General features: G+C 39.6%; 2 protein-coding genes across 3 annotated transcripts in view; both read left to right on the forward strand.

The window, feature by feature from the left end:
- LOC149951382 (uncharacterized) overlaps positions 1-20,682 on the forward strand; it is a 435,419-nt gene extending 414,737 nt beyond the window's left edge. Inside the window, exons 1-2 of one of the 2 annotated variants that reach the window (XM_090168036.1) lie at positions 18,086-18,178; positions 19,521-20,682. In XM_090168036.1, the coding sequence (XP_090024162.1) occupies positions 19,680-20,675 (996 nt within the window). In that variant the 5' untranslated portion in view covers positions 18,086-18,178; positions 19,521-19,679 and the 3' untranslated portion in view covers positions 20,676-20,682. Of the gene's footprint in view, positions 1-18,085; positions 18,179-19,520 lie in introns of those variants that run through there. The other variant, XM_090168037.1, reaches the window with a different exon arrangement.
- Positions 20,682-22,012, forward strand: LOC149951399 (uncharacterized). Its single transcript, XM_090168040.1, has 2 exons — positions 20,682-21,629; positions 21,722-22,012. The coding sequence occupies exon 1, from the start codon at positions 21,023-21,025 to the stop codon at positions 21,608-21,610; it is 588 nt and encodes a 195-aa protein (XP_090024166.1). The 5' UTR covers positions 20,682-21,022; the 3' UTR covers positions 21,611-21,629; positions 21,722-22,012.
- The last annotated feature ends 1,756 nt before the right edge of the window (positions 22,013-23,768 follow it).

The raw sequence follows: 23,768 nt of genomic DNA on the forward strand, positions 1-23,768 counted from the left end.
GTGTTGTAGAAATCTAAACAGAAAACCAATTTATCAAATCTTAAAGCTTAGGCCTTAGCTTTTGACGCAAAAAATTATTTACCTTTTCTCTATACATTTAATTTGTTCCAATCATCGATAAATTATTTATCTTCGATTGGAACAAATTAAAAGTATAATATTAATCGATAATTTCCATTAAAAATGAAATTAATAGATTTTAGAATTTTATTAACCGAGTTAGGTCTATGCGAAATTGTAGCAGACAACAGAAGAAATGACCGTGTTACGTCACAAACTTTAACCGGAAAAGAGTAGGCCTAATCTACTTGAAGTCGAAATGCGACCGACTTTCCGTTCCTCTCTATAATTTCTATGGTCGCGTCGACATTATCTGGCCAGGTTAACTTCATGTCACGTGTCAACTCCGTTTTCTCCTAGATTCTTATTGGTTGCTTTTCTTTTGATTTTACGCGTATAACTGCAGCGCCATCTGGCAGCGGTAGAGAGAACGTTTGATCATTTTCATCTGCATTCTATCGAGCGAGCGAATTTAAATTTTCTCTGAAATATATTCAAATTTGCTTACGAATTGGAAGTAGGGATTGCAATCCAGCAGGGTTTTCAATCCAGCTGGATTTTTGCTGGACCGACATCAATCCAGCTGGATCCAACGCGGATCCAGCAACTTATATTTTAATCAAAAATTCCTCTCCTCGGAAGTTTTCCAAGGATAACTAAACGGAGTTTTTTTGAAAGGCGATGCTAGCGTCACCTGGCTGTCGTAGTGTACTAAATAGCGTGACAAATTTAAACTTTTCCTGTTATTCCTCCATGGTATGTCTATGATATTATTTATTTGCAATTAGAAGACGTGGCAGTCATTGGCTCAGCTGTAAAAGATCGGTGTTCCTGAAAAGCCACCTTTTTTAATTTTGTCCAGGCCAGTGGAAAATACTGGCAAATATTGGCTAATAATGGATTATAAATAAATAATATAGAATGAATGACGTTAATGAGTTAATAAAAACGTAAAGGAAGACGGACTTTTCCCAAAGTTGTTTGTCCGTAACCCGAAGCACCCGGCCCGTCCCAAAAGAAAACAAAATAGGAGTTAGAGATCACACACAACATTCACCCATGTCTGAACACAAACAAACAGTACACAAAACATTACAAAAACATGAATACGAATACAAACGTTCAAAAGCTGGTTTACACTGACAAGTAAGTCAAAACTGTCGTTAAAAAATATAACAGATGTAACGAGGAGTTTAGCCGTTACATCGGTTTTGCCCTGATGGACCTTTTACAAAGTTCATGAAACTGCCAATGCGGTGAATACATTTTGTCACAAAAAATTGTAAAACCCCTCCTAGGGAACTCTCTTATGGTAAAGTCTTGTTAGAAGTAGGAGTTATAAAATATTAGTCTTGAAGTATTTAAAAGGATTAAATCAATCACGGTTGTATTATTTGTAACGCACGTCGGTTGGGGGTATCTATCTACGCCAACTAGTTAAGGAGATTCTTGTTGACATTTTGGAAGAATAAGGCAGACAATTACAAATAAACCAGACTGTATTGTAAATACTGGCAACTAGCTACATTTTATTAAATATTAAACCACATACATTAATACAAGAGGCTATTTTTTACTTTTCTGGAAGTACAATATCAAGAAACCAATAGTATTGATGGTCTTGTCTCACGTAGGGCCGCAGCAGACCTATCAAAGCGGGAACGTTCACTTTTGTGCCATTCACGGCACGCGAATCGCGATTCAAGTGCCAATTATTTAAAAGTTAATTACTTGCGAATCCGTATCGCTGGATCCAGCAGACCGAAAAATGCGCTGGATCCAGCTGGATTGCTGGATGAGGGATCCAGCAATTGCAATCCCTAATTGGAAGGTTTATTTTCTAAAGGTAAATATTCATTGCGTTTAAATATATCAACTTTTTCCAATTTTAATAACATTATTAAATGGTTGTATCTTATAGGCGAGTCAAATTTATTAAACTATCCGAGGCTTAAAAAAGCCTCAGCGAGTTGTCTGTAAATATGGGTCTTGTAGTTCCAAACAAAACTCGACTAATAGACAGGTTAATGGAGCCCCCGCAGTCTTTTTCATATAGTTTCCATCAGCAAAAAAGGAAACCGAAAAATGCTTTTCAGCGCAGGAACAATTCAGGGTCTTGTACAGCTATAGTAATCATTTATTATTTTAGTGATAGTAAGATTCTTTTTTTCTCAATTACAGCCGTTAAATTCCTTTTTAGAAAAGGTGCAAAATAAGTGTTGATGCAGCACTTATATCAAGATCCTCTTGAGCAATACTTTGGGAGGCAGCGATGCTCGGGTGGTCGAAACAGTAATCCTTTCATTGGGTTGTTTGAAGCCAGAATGGATGAACTTGAAGCCTTATCTTGACTAGTCATAGAAGCGGTTAATGGCAATTCCAGAATTAAAAAAAATTGTTACATAATTTAATTTCAATTCAACTTGAAACATCTCAGTTTTGAAAAATAAAAAAATATAATAGTGATCATTTGTGAAACAAAATAATGCGTTCTTTTTCAGGTCGTTTTACAATACAAATTTAATTATGTAAACAAAATTAATTTTTATTTCACTAGAAATATCACTTAATCTTTCCGTTGTAACACTATTCTGATTCTTCACTCAATCATTATGAATAGGAACATTTATTGGGAATACATATTGTAGTGGGAAATTTCAGGATGAAGGTAAAAATTGTTGTAAAGTTCCAAATAGGGATTGCAATCCAGCAGGGTTTTCAATCCAGCTGGATTTTTGCTGGACCGACATCAATCCAGCTGGATCCAACGCCATAGCTGCACACCAAGACCTGGTCTCGGGCTCAGTCTCATCAAAATCTTTGTTTGGACTTAGTCTCGTCTCGGTCTCACAATAATTTCCCCAAAAACACGAGAGCTCGTCTCGGGCTCATAAGTTTTTTTCCTAAATACGAGAGCTCGTCTCGGGCTCATAAGTTTTTTTTCCTAAATACGAGAGCTCGTCTCGGGCTCATAATTTTTTTTTCCTAAATACGAGAGCTCGTCTCGGGCTCATAAGTTTTTTTTCCTAAATACGAGAGCTCGTCTCGGGCTCATAAGGTTTTTTCCTAAATACGAGAGCTCGTCTCGGGCTCATCAATATTTTTTTAAAAACGAGAACTCGTCTCGGGCTCATATTTTTTTCTCCCAAACACAAGAGCTCGTCTCGAACTCACAATTCCTCTCCCTAAACATTTGAGCTTGTCTCGGGCTCATACTTATTTATGTTACTAACAAGGGCTCGTGTCAGTTTCATAAGAATTTGCGTAACTCGCGGGGCTCATTACAATCTGTTAATATCTTTTTGAAGTTTTAATATTTTTATTATATTGATATATAAATTCTAAGTCAAACGAAACAGCCGGGCGACCAGGTCTGGCATTCTCTTCACTACAACGATTGAGTGAAATCACGTTATCCGAAATAGCCAATAACGTAAATTCCGTATTAAAGGGGCTCCATAGTTCGGTGGCAAAAAAAAAGAAAATTGAGCATGATTTTCATTCCCCAACCCCTCACTCGGCCTTGGCAGAGCTGCAGAGGCGGGCAGAGTCAACCGTAAATTTCGCACTTTACTGACTTTACGCGCATTTTGCCACCGAACTTTGGAGCCCCTTTAACCTAGTAGGCCAGAGCTCCCTTCAAGGGCGACACGGCCAACTGTGATCATGCGCTGTTCGCTCTTTAGCTACGACGCAAACAGCACGTAATCAAAGTTGGTCGTGTCTTTGAGAAAGAAAGCGTTAGGGCTACGGCCCATGTTTCTCTGCGCGGCAGCGCTCCCCAGTGGTCAAGAGGAACATGATCGTGCAAAAATGTAACCGTCTCTTAAAAATGGAAATGTCTCATATCGGGCTCGTTACAAAAGATGGTCTCAGCTCGGACTCGTAGTAACACACCATATTAAATTGGACTCAGCTCAGGCTCACAGCAATTTACTATATTTAAATGGTCTCATCTCGAGCTCACACAAATACGCTATATTAAAATGGTCTCATCTCGGACTCGTAGTAACACACCATATTATATTGAACGCAGCTCAGGCTCACAGCAATTTACTATATTTAAATGGTCTCATCTCGAGCTCACACAAATACGCTATATTAAAATGGTCTCATCTCGGACTCGTAGTAACACACTATATTATATTGGACGCAGCTCAGGCTCACAGCAATTTACTATATTTAAATGGTCTCATCTCGAGCTCACACAAATACGCTATATTAAAATGGTCTCATCTCGGACTCGTAGTAACACACTATATTATATTGGACGCAGCTCAGGCTCACAGCAATTTACTATATTTAAATGGTCTCATCTCGAGCTCACACAAATACGCTATATTAAAATGGTCTCATCTCGGACTCGTAGTAACACACTATATTATATTGGACGCAGCTCAGGCTCACAGCAATTTACTATATTTTAATGGTCTCATCTCGAGCTCACACAAATACGCTATATTAAAATGGTCTCATCTCGGACTCGTAGTAACACACCATATTATATTGGACGCAGCTCAGGCTCACAACAATTTACTATATTTAAATGGTCTCATCTCGAGCTCACACAAATACGCTATATTAAAATGGTCTCATCTCGGACTCGTAGTAACACACTATATTATATTGGACGCAGCTCAGGCTCACATCAATTTACTATATTTAAATGGTCTCATCTCAAGCTCACACAAATACGCTATATTAAAATGGTCTCATCTCGGACTCGTAGTAACACACTATATTATATTGGACGCAGCTCAGGCTCACAGCAATTTACTATATTTAAATGGTCTCATCTCGAGCTCACACAAATACGCTATATTAAAATGGTCTCATCTCGGACTCGTAGTAACACACTATATTATATTGGACGCAGCTCAGGCTCACAGCAATTTACTATATTTAAATGGTCTCATCTCGAGCTCACACAAATACGCTATATTAAAATGGTCTCATCTCGGACTCGTAGTAACACACTATATTATATTGGATGCAGCTCAGGCTCACAGCAATTTACTATATTTAAATGGTCTCATCTCGAGCTCACACAAATACGCTATATTAAAATGGTCTCATCTCGGACTCGTAGTAACACACTATATTATATTGGACGCAGCTCAGGCTCAGAGCAATTTACTATATTTAAATGGTCTCATCTCGAGCTCACACAAATACGCTATATTAAAATGGTCTCATCTCGGACTCGTAGTAACACACTATATTATATTGGACGCAGCTCAGGCTCACAGCAATTTACTATATTTAAATGGTCTCATCTCGAGCTCACACAAATACGCTATATTAAAATGGTCTCATCTCGAGCTCACACAAATACGCTATATTAAAATGGTCTCATCTCGGACTCGTAGTAACACACTATATTATATTGGACGCAGCTCAGGCTCACAGCAATTTACTATATTTAAATGGTCTCATCTCGAGCTCACACAAATACGCTATATTAAAATGGTCTCATCTCGGACTCGTAGTAACACACTATATTATATTGGATGCAGCTCAGGCTCACAGCAATTTACTATATTTAAATGGTCTCATCTCGAGCTCACACAAATACGCTATATTAAAATGGTCTCATCTCGGACTCGTAGTAACACACTATATTATATTGGACGCAGCTCAGGCTCAGAACAATTTACTATATTTAAATGGTCTCATCTCGAGCTCACACAAATACGCTATATTAAAATGGTCTCATCTCGGACTCGTAGTAACACACTATATTATATTGGACGCAGCTCAGGCTCACAGCAATTTACTATATTTAAATGGTCTCATCTCGAGCTCACACAAATACGCTATATTAAAATGGTCTCATCTCGGACTCGTAGTAACACACTATATTATATTGGACGCAGCTCAGGCTCACAGCAATTTACTATATTTAAATGGTCTCATCTCGAGCTCACACAAATACGCTATATAAAAATGGTCTCATCTCGGACTCGTAGTAACACACTATATTATATTGGACGCAGCTCAGGCTCACAGCAATTTACTATATTTAAATGGTCTCATCTCGAGCTCACACAAATACGCTATATTAAAATGGTCTCATCTCGGACTCGTAGTAACACACTATATTATATTGGACGCAGCTCAGGCTCACAGCAATTTACTATATTTAAATGGTCTCATCTCGAGCTCACACAAATACGCTATATTAATATGGTCTCATCTCGGACTCGTAGTAACACACTATATTATATTGGACGCAGCTCAGGCTCACAGCAATTTACTATATTTAAATGGTCTCATCTCGAGCTCACACAAATACGCTATATTAAAATGGTCTCATCTCGGACTCGTAGTAACACACTATATTATATTGGACGCAGCTCAGGCTCACAGCAATTTACTATATTTAAATGGTCTCATCTCGAGCTCACACAATTACGCTATATTAAAATGGTCTCATCTCGGACTCGTAGTAACACACTATATTATAATGGACGCAGCTCAGGCTCACAGCAATTTACTATATTTAAATGGTCTCATCTCGAGCTCACACAAATACGCTATATTAAAATGGTCTCATCTTGGACTCGTAGTAACACACTATATTATATTGTACGCAGCTCAGGCTCACAGCAATTTACTATATTTAAATGGTCTCATCTCGAGCTCACACAAATACGCTATATTAAAATGGTCTCATCTCGGACTCGTAGTAACACACTATATTATATTGGACGCAGCTCAGGCTCACAGCAATTTACTATATTTAAATGGTCTCATCTCGAGCTCACACAAATACGCTATATTAAAATGGTCTCATCTCGGACTCGTAGTAACACACTATATTATATTGGACGCAGTTCAGGCTCACAGCAATTTACTATATTTAAATGGTCTCATCTCGAGCTCACACAAATACGCTATATTAAAATGGTCTCATCTCGGACTCGTAGTAACACACTATATTATAATGGACGCAGCTCAGGCTCACAGCAATTTACTATATTTAAATGGTCTCATCTCGAGCTCACACAAATACGCTATATTAAAATGGTCTCATCTTGGACTCGTAGTAACACACTATATTATATTGGACGCAGCTCAGGCTCACAGCAATTTACTATATTTAAATGGTCTCATCTCGAGCTCACACAAATACGCTATATTAAAATGGTCTCATCTCGGACTCGTAGTAACACACTATATTATATTGGACGCAGCTCAGGCTCAAAGCAATTTACTATATTTTAATGGTCTCATCTCGAGCTCACACAAATACGCTATATTAAAATGGTCTCATCTCGGACTCGTAGTAACACACTATATTATATTGGACGCAGCTCAGGCTCACAGCAATTTACTATATTTAAATGGTCTCATCTCGAGCTCACACAAATACGCTATATTAAAATGGTCTCATCTCGGACTCGTAGTAACACACTATATTATATTGGACGCAGCTCAGGCTCACAGCAATTTACTATATTTTAATGGTCTCATCTCGAGCTCACACAAATACGCTATATTCAAATGGTCTCATCTCGGACTCGTAGTAACACACTTTATTATATTGGACGCAGCTCAGGCTCACAGCAATTTACTATATTTTAATGGTATCAGATCGGACTCGTAGTAATACACTATATTAAATTGGACGCAGTTCAGGCTCACAGCAATTTACTATATTTAAATGGTCTCATCTCGAGCTCACAAAAATACGCTATATTAAAATGGTCTCATCTCGAGCTCAAATTAAATGACCACAACTTTTTGGTCTCTTCTCGGGCTCGTATCATTCTCACAATAAAGCCTGGGCTCAGTCTCAAATTGAGCTCGGGCTCTTAGTGTGAGACGAGCCCGTTCAGCTATGTCCAACGCGGATCCAGCAATTTATATATTTTTCAAAAAAACAAAGAATTTTATCAAAAATGCCCAACAAGTTAGAAATATCATTGCAACATAATTTACCATAACCCTAAGCACTCGGCCCGTCTCAAAAGTAAAAACAAAATTAGGAGTTGGAGAGAAGAAGCCCCATACATGTACATACAGAACACACGCAACATTCGCCCATGTTTGAACACAAACACACAATAAACAAAACATTACAAAAACACGAATTCGAATACAAACGTTCAAAAGCTGGATTACACTAACCAAAGATAATTTAAACTCGTACCCTAGATTCGAATACTGAGAGCTTTCCCATTGACGGTTTTGTTACGAAGCGTTTACCCTTTTCCGGCACGTGACCTCAGAAAAATCGGGCTCCATCGGTTGTGGCACGGCCAACTTCGATCACACGCTGCCGCTCTATATAGCGCGTGATCGAAGTTGGCCGTGGTTGCGGTAAGGCGCAAACCATGGAGCGAATTTTTTCTGAGTTCCGGCGGGAAGTGGGTAAACGCTATCGGCAACGCGCGAGAGAGTGATTTCGAATCTAGGGTACGAGTTTAAATTATCTTTGCACTAACAAGGAAGTCAAAACCGTCGTTACGGTGGGGGCGTTAACGTTAAAAAAATATATCAGATGATTTTAGCCGTTACACCGGTTTTTCCCTGGTGAATCTTTTCCAAAGTTGATGAAACTGCCGACGCGGTGAATACACTTTGCCAACAGTCACACCAAAAATTGGTAAAACCCCTCCTCGGGAACTCTATTATGGTAAAGTCTTATTAGAAGTAGGAGCTATAAAATATTAGTCTTGAAGTATTTTAAAGGATTAAATCAATCACGTTTGTATAATTTGAAACGCACGTGGGTTGGGGTTTCTATCTACAACAACTAGTTAAGGAGATTCTTGTTCGCATAGGAATAAGACAGACAATTACAAATAAACCCGACTATTGTAAATACTGGCCACTAGCTACATTTTATTAAATATTAAACCACAAGAGGTCTTTTTTAAAACTTTTCTGGAAGTACAATCTCAAGAAACAAATGGTATTGATGGTCTTGTCTCACGCAGGGCCGTAGCCCACCTATCGAAGCGGCAACGTTTACCATTGTACCATTCGCGGCGCGCGAATCGCGATTCACGTGCCAATTATTTAAAAGTTAATTACTTGCGAATCCGCATCGCTGGATCCAGCAGACCGAGAAATGCGCTGGATTCAGCTGGATTTCTGGATGAGGGATCCAGCAATTGCAATCCCTAGTTCCAAATCAGGGTCTCCATTTAAAAAATTATACATTGAATTATCGTCAATTTAAATTGTACTTCGAGATGAGCTTGAGCTGTTATTTGTTTTAATTTCTGGAATGTGAATGTTGGGAATTTCTTCCTTAGTTGGAGATCCTTTACTTAATTTGTTTTTCTTCAGAGGAGATTCTAGCTTTTCAGTTTTCCTCCTGTGATTTTTTTATTTCCAATATTTTCCACTACAGGCTTTCGTGAGATGAGTTTCGTAGACTCTTTGGACTTTTCCATGATACTCTTTCGTAACGCTTAATTAGCTTTGAGGGCTTCTTTGGTTTCATACTGATATTGCTGTAATATGTCCCGGACTAAACGTTTTCCTCTAGTATTTACAAATGCATCCATAAATAATTTTGGTTCATTTAGCTTCTTGAAAGTATACTGTAGACAATGGTATACAGCACCTAAATAAATAATATCATAAAAAAGCATTTTTTTAAAATAAGAAACAAAATAATAAACTTTTAAGATGAAACACATGGCTGTTCAAGTTTTCTTAGGCCAGAGAGCCGAATTTCAAATTGGTGCTTCTAACGTCTATCGTTTAACCCCGCCTGTTATTTCAATCAAGTGGTTTTAAGATAGACCCCGACGCCACGAAATTTTTATCGGCGGCGGCGAGCCGGTCAATTTTAGTCGGCGGCGGCGGCTCGAACGGCGTACGCCGATTTTTTTGTCGGCGGCGGCGTTGACTTAAAGGGAATATAACCTGCAAGGCAATCTTTATGGAAGACCCCTTCAATTTTTCAAGTTTCCCTCTACATTGGCGCCAAATTTTTTTAAAGCCAAAGGCAAGAGCGGCCACAGCTGCAAACGTTGGTGTTCCACACCAAATACCTGAGGTTATATTCCCTTTAAAATACCACGGCGGCGGCGCCGTGAGCCGGCGTTTCTTTATTAAGAAAAATAATCTTATACTAGAGAGTAAAAATCAACCTACCTGTGGTCCTACTACTCGTTTAATTTATTTATTCCGAGTATAAGCTTTTTTTTACTTACGCTAGTTTAGAATAATAATTAACAGCATATAATAATTCAAACAAATCATTTTTTTAAGTATCAGCTACTTTATGTAAATACTACATTTGGAAAATATATCCTATGCATATCCAATTTCCGTCTTCATAACGTTGCAATTGTCCAAAGTAATTCCAAGCTTCGCTACTGCTGATTGCAGAACTTATTTTATGCAAATTACTTTCAACTCCCCACGCTTAAAATCAAAATCTCTAACTTTATTACTCATTACTCGTTTAATAAAGTAAAAAAATACAACGTCTAATAAAATAATACACAACCTTTGACGAAATAACGATACGCTGACAAGGAGACTACCTGAGGTGTAACACACCAATTTTGTTGAAACTCGGGGGTTAAGTAGGCCTTAATAAATCATCAAAATGCCTAAAAGGAAAAGTTTCAACGGGCATTAGTTTTGCCATGGCAACCAAAAATGTTTTTGACAACACAAAATGAAAATTCCTTACCGAAAAAAACATTCGATTTTTAAAATTCTAAGAGTGGCCACTTGGAAAATTTTCCAAAAAATTGTAATTTTTTAAAATGCAAAAGCTAGAAAAAATTTATCAAAATTTTATCAATTTTTTTCAATTTAATAAAAATGGGTAAAAATGCAAATGATTTGATAGAAAATTAATAAAAATGGATTTTATTGATAAAAAATCTTAAATGTGATAAAAATCCATTGTGTTTATCAAATCGATCGAATTTTTACTTATTTTCATCAAATTGAAACTTTTTATCAATTTTATTTTATTTCGTCAATTTTGATCAATTTTTTAAAATTTTTGCATTTTAAAAAATTTAAATTTCTTGGAAAATTTTCCAAGGGAATTTTTCAAAATCCCATGTTTTTTCGGGAAGGAATTTTCCATTTGGTGTTGTCAAAAACCTTTTCGGTTGCCATAGCAAAACTTCTGCCCGTTGAAACTTTTCCTTTTGGGAATTTTCATGATTCATTAAGGGATACTTAACCCCCGAGTTTGAACAGAATCGGTGTGTTACACCCAATGAGGTAAAATAAATAACGATCCAATCAAATATGGGATTCATGGGACACGTTTTATTTGAGTAGGAGAATTAGGCTAAATTTTAAACTTTTTAAAATCGTTTTGGCGCCATCTGTTTCTATAAACAGACACTTTTGCAAAATATGTTAAGGTTTAGTTTTCCAATAACACTATAGATGGCGCCCACACGATTTGATTAAGTTCATTTACTAGGCCTAACTCTCCAAACAGTGTGAGAAATAAGGTACTATCACACGCCAATCGCCAGTTTAAAAATTAGCTGGGCCAGTTTAAAAATTAAATGCTTTGGTTGTTTGTGGCCCTGGTGATCACTTATTTAATTCAAAGTTTTTTCCCTTCAAGATTTAGTTCATTAAAAAATTACTATATTAATCCCTAAAATTGTTTGGTCTTTGCTTCTATGCTTTGTGGTTGGACTTGTATCAATTGTGTGTATGGGTGGATGACAGGGCACTGCCTTCTATAATACTAGGCCTAGAAATGGTAGCTACGTCCATTTTTTAAGCGACATTTTCAAACTGGTTTGGGGTAAAAAAAGTTAAACGGCTGCGGCCAATCAGCATTCTCCTGTCACTGGTGGCTTCAAAACAATAAATGTATTTTTTTAATGGATTAAAAAACCTGTAGAAGATCCAAGCTTATTTTTAAATATTGTTTTTTACTAAATTTTCATTATTTGTTAAGAGAAATTTAAGTCCTATAAATTGAATTAAAGTGTATTTTCGCTATTAATATTTAAAGTTTTCGCGTACGTTTAAATTTACCGCACTTTCCCTACCCAAAAAATCGACCTCTATCGGATATTTCAAAATCGCTACTGCCACCCCCTTTTTTTCTTACTTCTAGGCCTAGTATTATAGAAGGCAGTGGACAGGGTTTCGTGAGTCTATCTACTCTACACTCTACACACAGTATAGAAGAAGCGAATTTAGCAGTTAGCGAAAAGAAATATAAACAGTAGGCTTGTTAGGGTCGGGTCTATAGCACATATTGTCAAGAATAGATAATTTGACTATAAATTATGAAAGCCTGATTTTGAAGGTTAAAAATGGTAAGTGGCCATTGGCCAGTTTTTTAATTAAACTACCTAGGCTCTACTGGCCACAGGTCCAGTTTAAAAAAAATCCTCATTTCTCACCCTGTCTCCAACTCAACAAATACTGTCGTGCAAAACGGTAGGTCCTGGAAGGTGGATTTGGATCTCTATTTATTCTACCACATTGGTGCAACCGGGAGAACTTCCTTCAACTTTTGCAGACGACGAGGGAGACGAACGAGCCTAGCGAGGCAGCGACTGCGAGCATGGCGCTATATAGCGTCCAAGCTCCGAGGCGAGTGCACGAAACACACAGACGGGTTTGAGAAAGGACAGTTTGTTTTGCATTTATAGGCCCCTGTTCCACGAGCTAACGCTCATACTACAGGGGCGGAAATACAAAGACATGAAAATCCATGTCTACAGAGAGGAGTAAAAAAGGTGCAGGGAAATAAGCACAAGGCTCAAAGTAGTGCGCACACAGAATATTTGGATTAACACCATAATAGGTGAAGTGGTGAGTGAGAAACTCTTGTTCTGAAAGTGTAAATGAGTAGTAAGTGAAAATCACAATTAAGGCAATCGAAGATTGCATGCAAAAAGTTGAGATTTAAAAATGATGCAGGTGAGAAACCGGCTAGCATCTAATCTGAAGAGACATCAAAGTCAACAGAAGGTGAAGCAGGAGCGGCAGCAGGGTTCCTATGTAAGGATATAATTAGGTTATAGTTAGAGAGTAGAAATTTCATTAACCTAGAGAAGGTAGTAATGTTATTTTTGTTTAAAACGACTGTGCCAGCGTCGTTAACAAGGGAGCTACGAAAACGGTCAGTAAGCGGGCAATCCTTCAAAAAATGCGTGGCATCCGCATTTTGAGAACCACAAATACAAGAAGGCTCAGCGCAGTGACCGAGCTTATAGAGATAGGCCGGGAATTTGCCATGGCCTGATATCAATTGGGAAGAGAAGTAGTTAATGTCAGCAAAAAGATTGCCGATCGAAGGGATAAGAGAAAACGTGTGTCGGCCCTTATCAGAGGTAGTCCACTGGATTTGCCACGTAGAGTGGCTAGAAGTACTAAGACGACCTTTAATAAAAGTCCTAGTAAGGGGAAGGCTTAGCACCCGGCCAGCTCCAAGTGCCGCCTCCTTAGCTGGAGCGTCAGCGCGTTCATTACCAGTGGTACCTACATGGGCCTTGACCCAAGAGACTGAAAGTAAATCAGGGCCAATGTCCCGGATGAGAGTTTTAATTTGAGAACCCATAACGTTCGTTGTGTTTGGATTCCTCAGAGTCTGTACAGAAGACAGACTGTCAGTATAAATGGAAGTTGGAGAGACGATTTGCTGCTCTTGAACCCAGAGGAGGGCTTGATAAATAGCTAGCAGCTCAGCTTGAAAGACGTCAGCTTCAGGGTTTAAATGGAAAAGGGCCCGGTGGACCCGAATTCCTTGCCAGTATACCACAAAGGCACAGCCAATGCCAGCATCCGATTTGGAGCCATCAGTAAAAATTTCATACCACTGACTCCGAGGTTCGGTAGTCGGGCATGGGTAGGCAATCCTGCAAGCAGGATGCTCGTACCAAATGTCGTGTGGTCTCAACAGATTTGTTGGTGTAAAGGTGTTGTGGAGGTGTGTTGCCGGGGTGCCAATGGTAAATAGACGGAAAACAGTCGCCTCTTGACTAGCAATGAGGTCGACGGGAAGAAGACGAGCCATAACAAGAAGGGCATCGGTGGACACCGTCCTGTATGACTTAGTGATACGAAGAGCAAAAATTCGCTGAATGCTTCTAAGTTTTTGAATCATTTTGACGTTGCCTGATTCACGCCACCAGGCCCCGGCAGCATAAACGATGATACGTTCAACACCTCTCGTGTAAATACTGCGAAGAGCTACCCCATTGACACCCCAGGTTTCGTGGGCGTACTGGGCGATGTTCTGGGAAAGAGCAGCAACTTTATTTCTGACATAATTTAGATGAGGAATCCAATTCAAGTGATTATCAAGAATCACGCCCAGATATTTAAAAGAGGAGACATGGGAGAGACGATCCTCCCCTAGTTTGAAAATAGGTAAACGGGCCGGGGGACCCAGTCCCTTAAAGGTCATAACCTGAGTTTTGTCAGTGGAAAAAGACAGCTTTTGAGTCAAGCTCCATGTGTTAATAATGGCAAGGGCCTCATTGCCCTTGTCCTCGAGTAATCGCCTTGAAGAGGCGCACACAATCAAGCCCGAGTCGTCGGCAAAAGCCTGAGACTCGCAGGCAGGCGGCAGTGGGAGACGTAGAAAGGAGTTCATAATCAGATTCCAAAGAACAGGGCCAGCACACGATCCCTGAGGGACACCCTTACTGATCTGATGCGAGATGATACCTTGTGCGGTGGTGATACGGGCTGTACGGTTATTTAAAAAACTAGCAAAACATCCGTAGATGTTCGCTGGGCACTGAGTACGCTTAAGAGCCTGAAGGATTGCCGGCACCCAAGCATTATCGAACGCACCCTTAATATCAAGGCAAATTATGGAGGCATAGTCATGTGTGGAGTTGCAATCATGGACAATCGAGACTAGATTGCGGATAGCCTGAGTTGTGGATTTGCCATGGCAAAAGCCATATTGAGTTTCATTGATTAGAGAATTTTTTACCAGAAAATGGTATAGGCGCTGTGTAAGACATTTATCAAAGACCTTACCCAAAGTGTCCAACAGGCTGATCGGACGCATAGAGGACGGGAGACTAGGGTCCCGACCTGGCTTGGGGAGCAAAACCATCTGCCCGTCGAACTGCAGTAAGAGCCGGGCGAGAACGCATCTTGTGCGAAGCCAGCTTGTATGGGATGGTAAATGGATCGTTAGCATCCACTTTTGAGCAAAAGTCCCGCCAGGAGGACTGCTTGGAGGAGTTAATAAGTTTTTTATAAATTGCAACTTCTTTTCTGTACAAAGTACTGCATTCGTGGCGACGAGCAGGGTCCCTGACCGTTTGGGCACGTCTACGACAAGCACGAACCTTACTTCGTTGAGTGGTCAGGGAAGAATTCCACCAAGGGACCGAACGGAAAGTACGAGCCGATGTGGTCTTCAAGTGACTGTCACAAATTCTGTTAACGGTCGTAATGTAAGTGTCAATAAACTCATCAACTTCGCCCACAGAGGAGAGCGCGTTGTTAGAGATATCTGCCAGGGACGACTCAGCGTCTACCCTAAAGGCAGGCCAATCAACATTTTTTAACGAGTATCTTCGTTTGGGAATCTGAAAATTAGAGTGAATGGTGTCACCAGCACCAATGTCAAAGGTAATGTACCGATGATCACTACCGGAGCAGTCAGAATTCACGACCCAATTACACAGGGTCGGCGCAAGCGTATTAGTAGTGATAGTGAGATCAATCCAACTCTCGCCTCTAGTGGAGGAGAACGTAGAAAGGGATGACTGAGTGTTGTGCACATAGAGGTCGTTACCATTGAGGAAATCAATAACCAGATCACCACGAGGATCAACAACAGGGGAGCCCCAGAGGGCGTGTTTAGCATTGAAGTCGCCAGTAATGCACTGGGACTGATTAGAGTACTCATGAAACAGATTAGTCAGAGAATCGAGTATCGGAAGCAAGTCCTGGGACGGAGGACAATATATACTGTAAAATATCAGGTCAATACCTGGGGCCGCAATATGGATAGCGGTAATGCAAGGAGTGGAGTATAGGGTCACCACATCGTATGATGGATTCAAAATAGCAATGCCCGAGAGGGCCTCAGCGTGATGGCAGAGACGACTTGAGATGGGAAAACCCAAAACCTTGCCGTCACGAACCATAGGCTCCTGGAACGAAAGAACATCAATTTTATGATCAAGAATGAATTGACGTGAAAGTGCAGTAGCTGCACGCCCATGTCCAAGATTAATTTGTGCGCAACGCATAAGTGCCAACAAGAAGAGAGTATAAATGAAAGGATGAAAGGCCGCCTATTCAGACGGATCACTATAATTCGTGCGTTGTTTGCGGAGTTCTAATTCTCTCTTGAAGAGAGGACAGTTGGTGTCAATAGACCTATGGGTGGTCTTAAAAGAAGTGCCTCTGGGGGTGTTGTGGGATTTACAGGCGCGGCAGCACTTGACCGTCGCCTTACAGTAGTTAAAGCCGTGCTCTTGGCCGCACGAGGTACAAAATCGAGTTGCAGAAGTACAGGAGCTCTGAGTGTGCCCTAACAGGCAGCACTCGAAACATCTGGGTACATAAAAGTACTCCTTGAGCGGACACATGGTCCAATCAAGGTGGACCTTGCCTTTCTTTAGCAAAGTCTGATAGGCCTTCGGGGAGGCATCAAATACGACATTGACGGTGTCGTTCTTCCCGTTTAGTGTAAATTTGGCGACGAGATCATCGTCGTCCAACGCTAACTCGTTCTGATCACGAATTATGCTTGATAAGTCAGCCTTATCAATGGCTTTATCGATGCCAAAAATTATCAGCTTTGGACGAGCCAAAGTGGGAGTTGCAGTCGTAACTGTCTTTTTCAATGCTTTAGAGATGTGCACTGAGTGCCTAAATTTATCGGCGTCAGCGGCCGAGTTGCAGCGGACTACCAGACCGTTGAGGCCTGGTTTAATGGACTGTATACCAATTTTCTCCTTACGAGGATCAACGGCTTTGCAAATGGTGGTTTTTAGAGCGTCAGCGGTCACAGCTGCGTCAGTTGGGGTGACCAAAACCACGTGGTCATTTGGGAGCAAGCGCGGCCAATCTGGTATAGGAAACCTTAACCCAGCATAGCCCGAACGTCAAACCACTCCCTGAAGCCCCCCACCAACAAGGCGTAACCACTAGGGGATCAGTCACTTCGGTTGGGGTCTCACCTCCGGAGCGAGCTGGACACAGGATAACTCAACTGCGCCAACGGCCCTTTGGGTCAACAACCACCTTAAGCTTCCCACCATGCAAGGCGTGACCAAATGGGAAAACTGGGTCGCGTTTAGTCTGGAGTCGGGGGAACACATCCGGTTTCTTGCGTTCGAAGACCCACCAGTCCCCGTCAGCTTAGCCCCAACCCACGCTAGCCCCCTTACCACGGCAAGGAACGACCCTCAAGGGGGTTTGAGACAGGATAATATTTTCGTTGAAAACCGCAAAAAGCACGTGGCAGGATTTTAGACAGATTTAATCGGCGTCAAGCTGGAAAATAATCGGCAGCGGCGGCGGCGGCGCGCCAACTTAATTTTCAAATCGGCGGCGGCGTTGAAAAAAAATCGGCGTCGGCGGCGCGCCGGCGCGTTCTTCGGCGGCGTCGGGGTCTATTTTAAGAGCGACAATTCAACCCCCAATTGCCGCTCCCTATCTAAATTACCTCTGCAACCAATAAGAATCTAGGAGAAAACGGAGTTGACACGTGACAGGAAGTTAACCTGGCCAGATAATCTCGACGCGACCGTGTGTTTGAGCGAAATGCCTTTTTGTACTGTTTAAGGTAGGAGCTACCTCTCCCTATCTAAATTCTCTCTGCTTCGACGTTCCCTCCGGAGGTTTCCCCACGTATGATTAAATCTTATGTATAGTTAAAAAAAAATTGGAAATAAATACGTTAATTTTATATGTATTTTGATATTATGCGCTAATACTGATTTTATGTTAGCCCTAGCGCCATCTATTTTAATAGAAGTGGTTTAGTTTATCTTTATTTTTGTTAAGATTGTCGCGAGTCCTACTTCACTGCACAAGTTTTCTTGCAAAAACCAATTTCGGCGACTGAAAGCTGTGAAAATATTCAAGTTACTCCATAAATAAAATTACTCGTAATTCATAAAAGAAATACCTCTACTACTATAAAATATTCCATATTACATTAATAAAGGTAGTACTTTTAATTAATTTTGTTCTATTATGGTTATGAGAATGCATATAACCATTATTAGATTTAACTCAAATCATTAGAGATTATTGAGCTAAACCTCGGTCACGAAAAAATCTTTTCTTTAAAATTCAACACGTTGCGGATAAAACCGGAGCACCTAAACCACAATGGAACCTATTTTCTTTTTCACATAAACTGAACCATTAAATACAAAGTAACTTATTTTCACACCCAGAAATAACTAGTTTTATAACAACAGACAACGTGTCAGAATAATGAAAGTAGGAAAGATATTTTTTAAGGTGGAGTAGAGTACCGATGAAGCGGAATTATTTTATGGGCGTAACTACGGAGTAAAACATTACAAATTGCTTTTAAATAGTGTTGTTCATTTTTCGGCGAAATATAGAATACAAAAAGTTCATAGTGTTACATTATTCATCAGTTTAATGCTAGTTAGAGTCTAGACGTTATTTTACTTATAGATTCGAAAAAATTTGCAAACAATATTTGATTTATTTTTTTTCGTATAAATACGGAAAAGTTTCCGGAAAAAAGGCCTCGGTCATTTTCCGGAAAATTTTCCGACTGACACTAATTTTAAATTTAAATAAAATAACGGGAAAAAAGTCAACAACTGTGCGTTGTTTTCACACGATTATCCGTTAATAATATTCCTTCAAAACGTATTTTCTACAATTTAGCCTAACCTACAACCGACGACGAAATGCTTGTTTTCTGAATATTATGTCCGATTCTCAATATTGGGTGGAACCGAGTACCTGAGGACGAATATTTTAATTGGTACTATTGCATTGCTCAAATTAAGATAATGATGAAATTAACGTTAAAAGGTATAATCAAAATACCACCGATTTTAAACTTTTATTGTTTGAAATTATTACAAACATCGCATTAACAGTTAAAAGGCACCTAAAATCTTATTTAAATAATTTCCTAACCAAGGCCTGGTTTAAAGAGTTTTCGCCCAATCCAACCCACTGTGATTATTAACCATAAATTAGACAAACCACGAGCTAATATTGCAAAAATGCTGACACCCAGGCACTCATTAAGCCATTCTTAAATGCGTTTAATGTTATCAAAATGTAACGACTGGTGCCTTTTTCAATTTGAAATGGAATGAGAAAACCATAAAGTAAGCAACTCGCATAAAGTGGAAGGCCTTCCACTCTATGTGAGTGGGTTACTCTATGGAGAAAGCTTAGTTATTTCTCATATGTTTTCCTTCAATTAGCCTATTTTGTTTCCGTTATTTGCACTAAATTTCCAATGAATTTCCCTGGTTGCTCTGATGTTAGTCAACGATATTTAATTTCAGGAGGGGTGGCCGCCGAATCCATTTCGTGATTGCTAATCTTGGAATTTGATTTCGTTTAGGTCTTGAAAGGACGTTATAAACCGTCCCAGTCGTAGCAGCGAGACAGATTCATAAAATAAAAGAGACTTCGCGGAGAACTTCAAGCGTGGAACAGTAAAAATGAGCAGCCACGAAGAGAAGAAACACAAGTGCACTGAGTGCGTCTTTGCCACGAACATAAAGGGAAATTTTATTGTTCACAAAAGAAAACATACCGGCGAGAAACCTTTTCAATGTGACCAATGTAATTACGCATCTGTACGAAAAGCCAATTTGATTTCGCACAAAAGAGCTCACACGGGCGAAAAACCCTTTCAATGTAATCAATGTAATTACGCATCTGCACGAAAAGCCAATTTGATTTCGCACAAAAGAGCTAACACGGGTGAAAAACCCTTTCAATGTGACCAATGTAATTACGCATCTGTACGAAAAACCAATTTGATTTCGCACAAAAGAGCTCACACGGGCGAAAAACCCTTTCATTGTGACCAATGTAATTACGCATCTGCACGAAAAGCCAATTTGATTTCGCACAAAGGAGCTCACACGGGCGAAAAACCCTTTCATTGTGACCAATGTAATTACGCATCTGCACGAAAAGACAATTTGATTTCGCACAAAGGAGCTCACACGGGCGAAAAACCCTTTCATTGTGACCAATGTAACTACGCATCTGCACGAAAAACCAATTTGATTTTCCACAAAAGAACTCATACGGGGGAAAAACCTTTTCAATGCAACCAATGTAAATACGCATCTGCACGAAAGATTAATTTGATTTTACACAAAAGAACTCACACGGGTGAGAAACCCTTTAAATGTGACCAATGTAATTACTCATCTGCACAAAAAAGTATATTGACTTCCCACAAAAGAACTCACACGGGCGAAAAACCCTTTCAATGTAATCAATGTAATTACGCTTCTGCAAGAAAACCCGATCTGAATTCACACAAAAGAGCTCACACGGGCGAAAAACCTTTTCAATGTGACCAGTGTAGTTACGCAACTGCAAGAAAACCCGATTTGAATTCACACAAAAGAACTCACACGGGCGAAAACCCTTTCAATGTGACCAGTGTAGTTACTCATTTACACACAAAAGCCAATTGATTTCCCACAAGAGAACTCACACGGGCGAGAAACCCTTTCAATGTGACCAATGTAATAAAACATTTTCACGAAAGATTAATTTGATTATCCACAAAAGAACTCACACGGGCGAGAAACCCTTTCAATGTGACCAATGTAAATACGCATCTGCACGAAAAACCAATTTGATTTCCCACAAAAGAACTCACACGGGCGAAAAACCCTTTCAATGTGACCAATGTAAATACGCATCTGCACGAAAAATCCATCTGAGTACCCACAAAAGAACTCACACGGGCGAAAATCAATTCCATTGTGATCAGTGTATTTATAGATCAACACAAAAATCCCATTTGATTGCCCACAAAATGACTCACACGAGAGAGGAAACATCTGGATGTACCGAGCACGGATGCCGGACCAGATATCAAATAGAATTTATTAACCACGAAAAATCGCTTCACGCTCTGAGGGCAGGGTCACACAAGTGTCCAATTTTCGACCAGAACCTCGCCACGAAAAGCAACCTCCGAGATCACCTTCGAAGCCATGGTCTTTCTGAAAACCAATCTTCACAACCACGGCTGTTTGAGATACTTTTTCGTCAATGGGGAGTTAGGTCTTGCTCGGTGCAGCTACGACGCGTCACAAATAAACAGATTCAATCTGTCACAGAAAACCCCGACTCCGCTCACGTCGTACAATCCAAAGTGTCCGACCCTGACGCGTACCCAACCGTGACCCTACCCGTTAAGAAGGAAGTGGTCCTTGGCAAAGAATGCCTCCCAGTCGATGTCAGCGCCATCAAACTAGAGCCCCTTTATGACTTCATGGAGCTTGTTGGTGTTCCGTCAGTCGTCAAACTAGAAGAGTTGGGATATCGGCCAAATGGGGATAACACGAACACTCTTGTCAAGGTTGAATGCGGTTCTGAAGAACAAACGTCTGAAATTTAGAACCCAACTTACGAAACACGTGGTTTTTCTCATTTTAATCTCACATTTTTATTGGTTTCCAACTAGTTAAGACATATTCCAACACGTTTTGCCGTTTTTTATTTTTTTCAGACATTGTTCATAAATTGAACGAAATTGCTAGCTTTTTTTCTTACTTAAGTATTCAGTTTTATTTTGAACCAAATGAAAGGGTTTTCCTTCCGATCAGTCCTTTAAGAACTCAATTCCTGTTTAAGAAGACTACATGTCAAATGCGGTTCTTATGAATTAAACCTCCCAATTTAGAATAAAACTCACGAATGTTTCCCACGTCGCTCTCCAGACTCCTTTGGTTTTCATTTCCATTGAAGAGGAAAGACACAGTCAATAAGAACGGAAATCGGAGTATATTAAATCTTAAACTACAGAAAAGTATCTTTAACATCAAACGATAATTATATAATATAATATTATATAATTGGTTTACATTGATCAAAAGGTTTGTAAACACCAGCGTTTGCGTAACCGCTAATTAATTAATAGATGCTTTGAAAAAACCTATTCTCAGGCCACAAAGGAACAAAATATTATTCCAATAAAATCCAATGAAACATTGAAAGGAATCCAACTAATCACTCTTCTAACATTAAAGAACAATTTTTACCAAATTTAACAAAGTCATCAATCTTATAAACAATAATTAGATTTATGAACATCGAAATAGACTTCGACCTCAAGACTCGAGCTTAAAAATTCATTGGAAGTTGTCCGGAAAAGGTACTATTTTTCACGCGTCCAATATCGCATACGGCCCTCGAATAATTTGTGTTTTTGTACTGAGTTTTATTATTATTTGATATTTTATTAAATAAGCTTCTATCGAGTCTGCCTTTTGAGTTAGCAAAACAAACATTTTTTTCAAGAATTCTCAACATAACTTGGTTTTCATTCACCAATTAAAGATTTGAAAGATAATTTTTAAACAAGAACTTTTATTTATTTACTTATTAATTTAAATGCTCATGGAGTTAAGCTGTTTATACAAAATTAAAATAATAATAATTAGCTAGGCCCCAGTCATCTAGCGACTTTTGAAGCCATTAATTCAGGTGGCCGGGTTACAATGCGGAGGAGGGTGGTGGCAAGCCCTTCATGCCACGCGAGCCAACAGCTCCCTACACTAACTATTACCGTTAACCTCTACAAGTTTTTATGGGAAGGTGAAACAGAAGAACTCGGGGAAACCCCTTTTAACCAGTGGGGAGAAAACTTTCAAACCATGCGCAGAAGGAATGGTTCCGATTTTTCATCCAGTCCGCAAGTTGGAAACGAACCCGGCTCCTTTTGCTGCGAGGCGAAAGGGCTAACCGCTCCGCCACCCCACTCTAGCCCCGACACCCCAGCTAAGGAATGAAAATGGGCTATTCGATATCAAGTGAGTAGGTCATGCCACCATGGGTTCTGGGATTTTAGTGAAATTTGGTACACTTGGTCGATACTTCAATGGATGAACTTTGGGCAATTTGTAGGCCAAACATTTTAAAAATTAAATTTTTTACGGGCTTTTAACCAAAACCTACTTAATTTTAGATTAATATATATCGTCAATTTCCAAAAACGGTACTCCTTGCTTAAAGGGAATATAACTTGCAAAGCAATCTTTATGTAAGACCCCTTCAATTTTTCAAATTACACTGTATAGTGGCGCCTAACATTTCTAAAGCCAAAGGCCAGAGCGGCCAGAGCTGCAAACGTTGGTGTTCCACACCAAATACCTGAGGTTATATTCCCTTTAAATTACTAATAACTCCTTATAAACTTTATATATTCTCTCAGAAAATTTCAATTATTTAAAAAAAAATTATTTTGGCATACTTCCTTTTTATACTAAATTACTATAATCATTTACTTATGAGTGCCTTATGTTAAATTTGCAATACGTGTAGAGGCCGCGTGGTGGCGCAGCCATCTAACTAGGTTCTATAAAAAAAACTGATTTCAGAGGCAGCTATTTCAAACCGCCCGTTTCCAACTTAGCGTTCACTTACTCTGTTTGAAATCTCGCTGCTCTTGCGTCATCTCGTTTTGTATAGTTATGGTGATACTTCTTACTTTTTGGTAAGTAGTTTTTGTTTAATTTTTTCGTTATAGATCTACTTAAGGGCAAAATCCTATTCCG

Source organism: Leiobunum rupestre, chromosome 3, assembly GCF_980474605.1.
Source record: "Leiobunum rupestre chromosome 3, qqLeiRupe1.1.hap1, whole genome shotgun sequence".
Taxonomy (NCBI): Eukaryota; Metazoa; Arthropoda; class Arachnida; order Opiliones; family Sclerosomatidae; genus Leiobunum; species Leiobunum rupestre.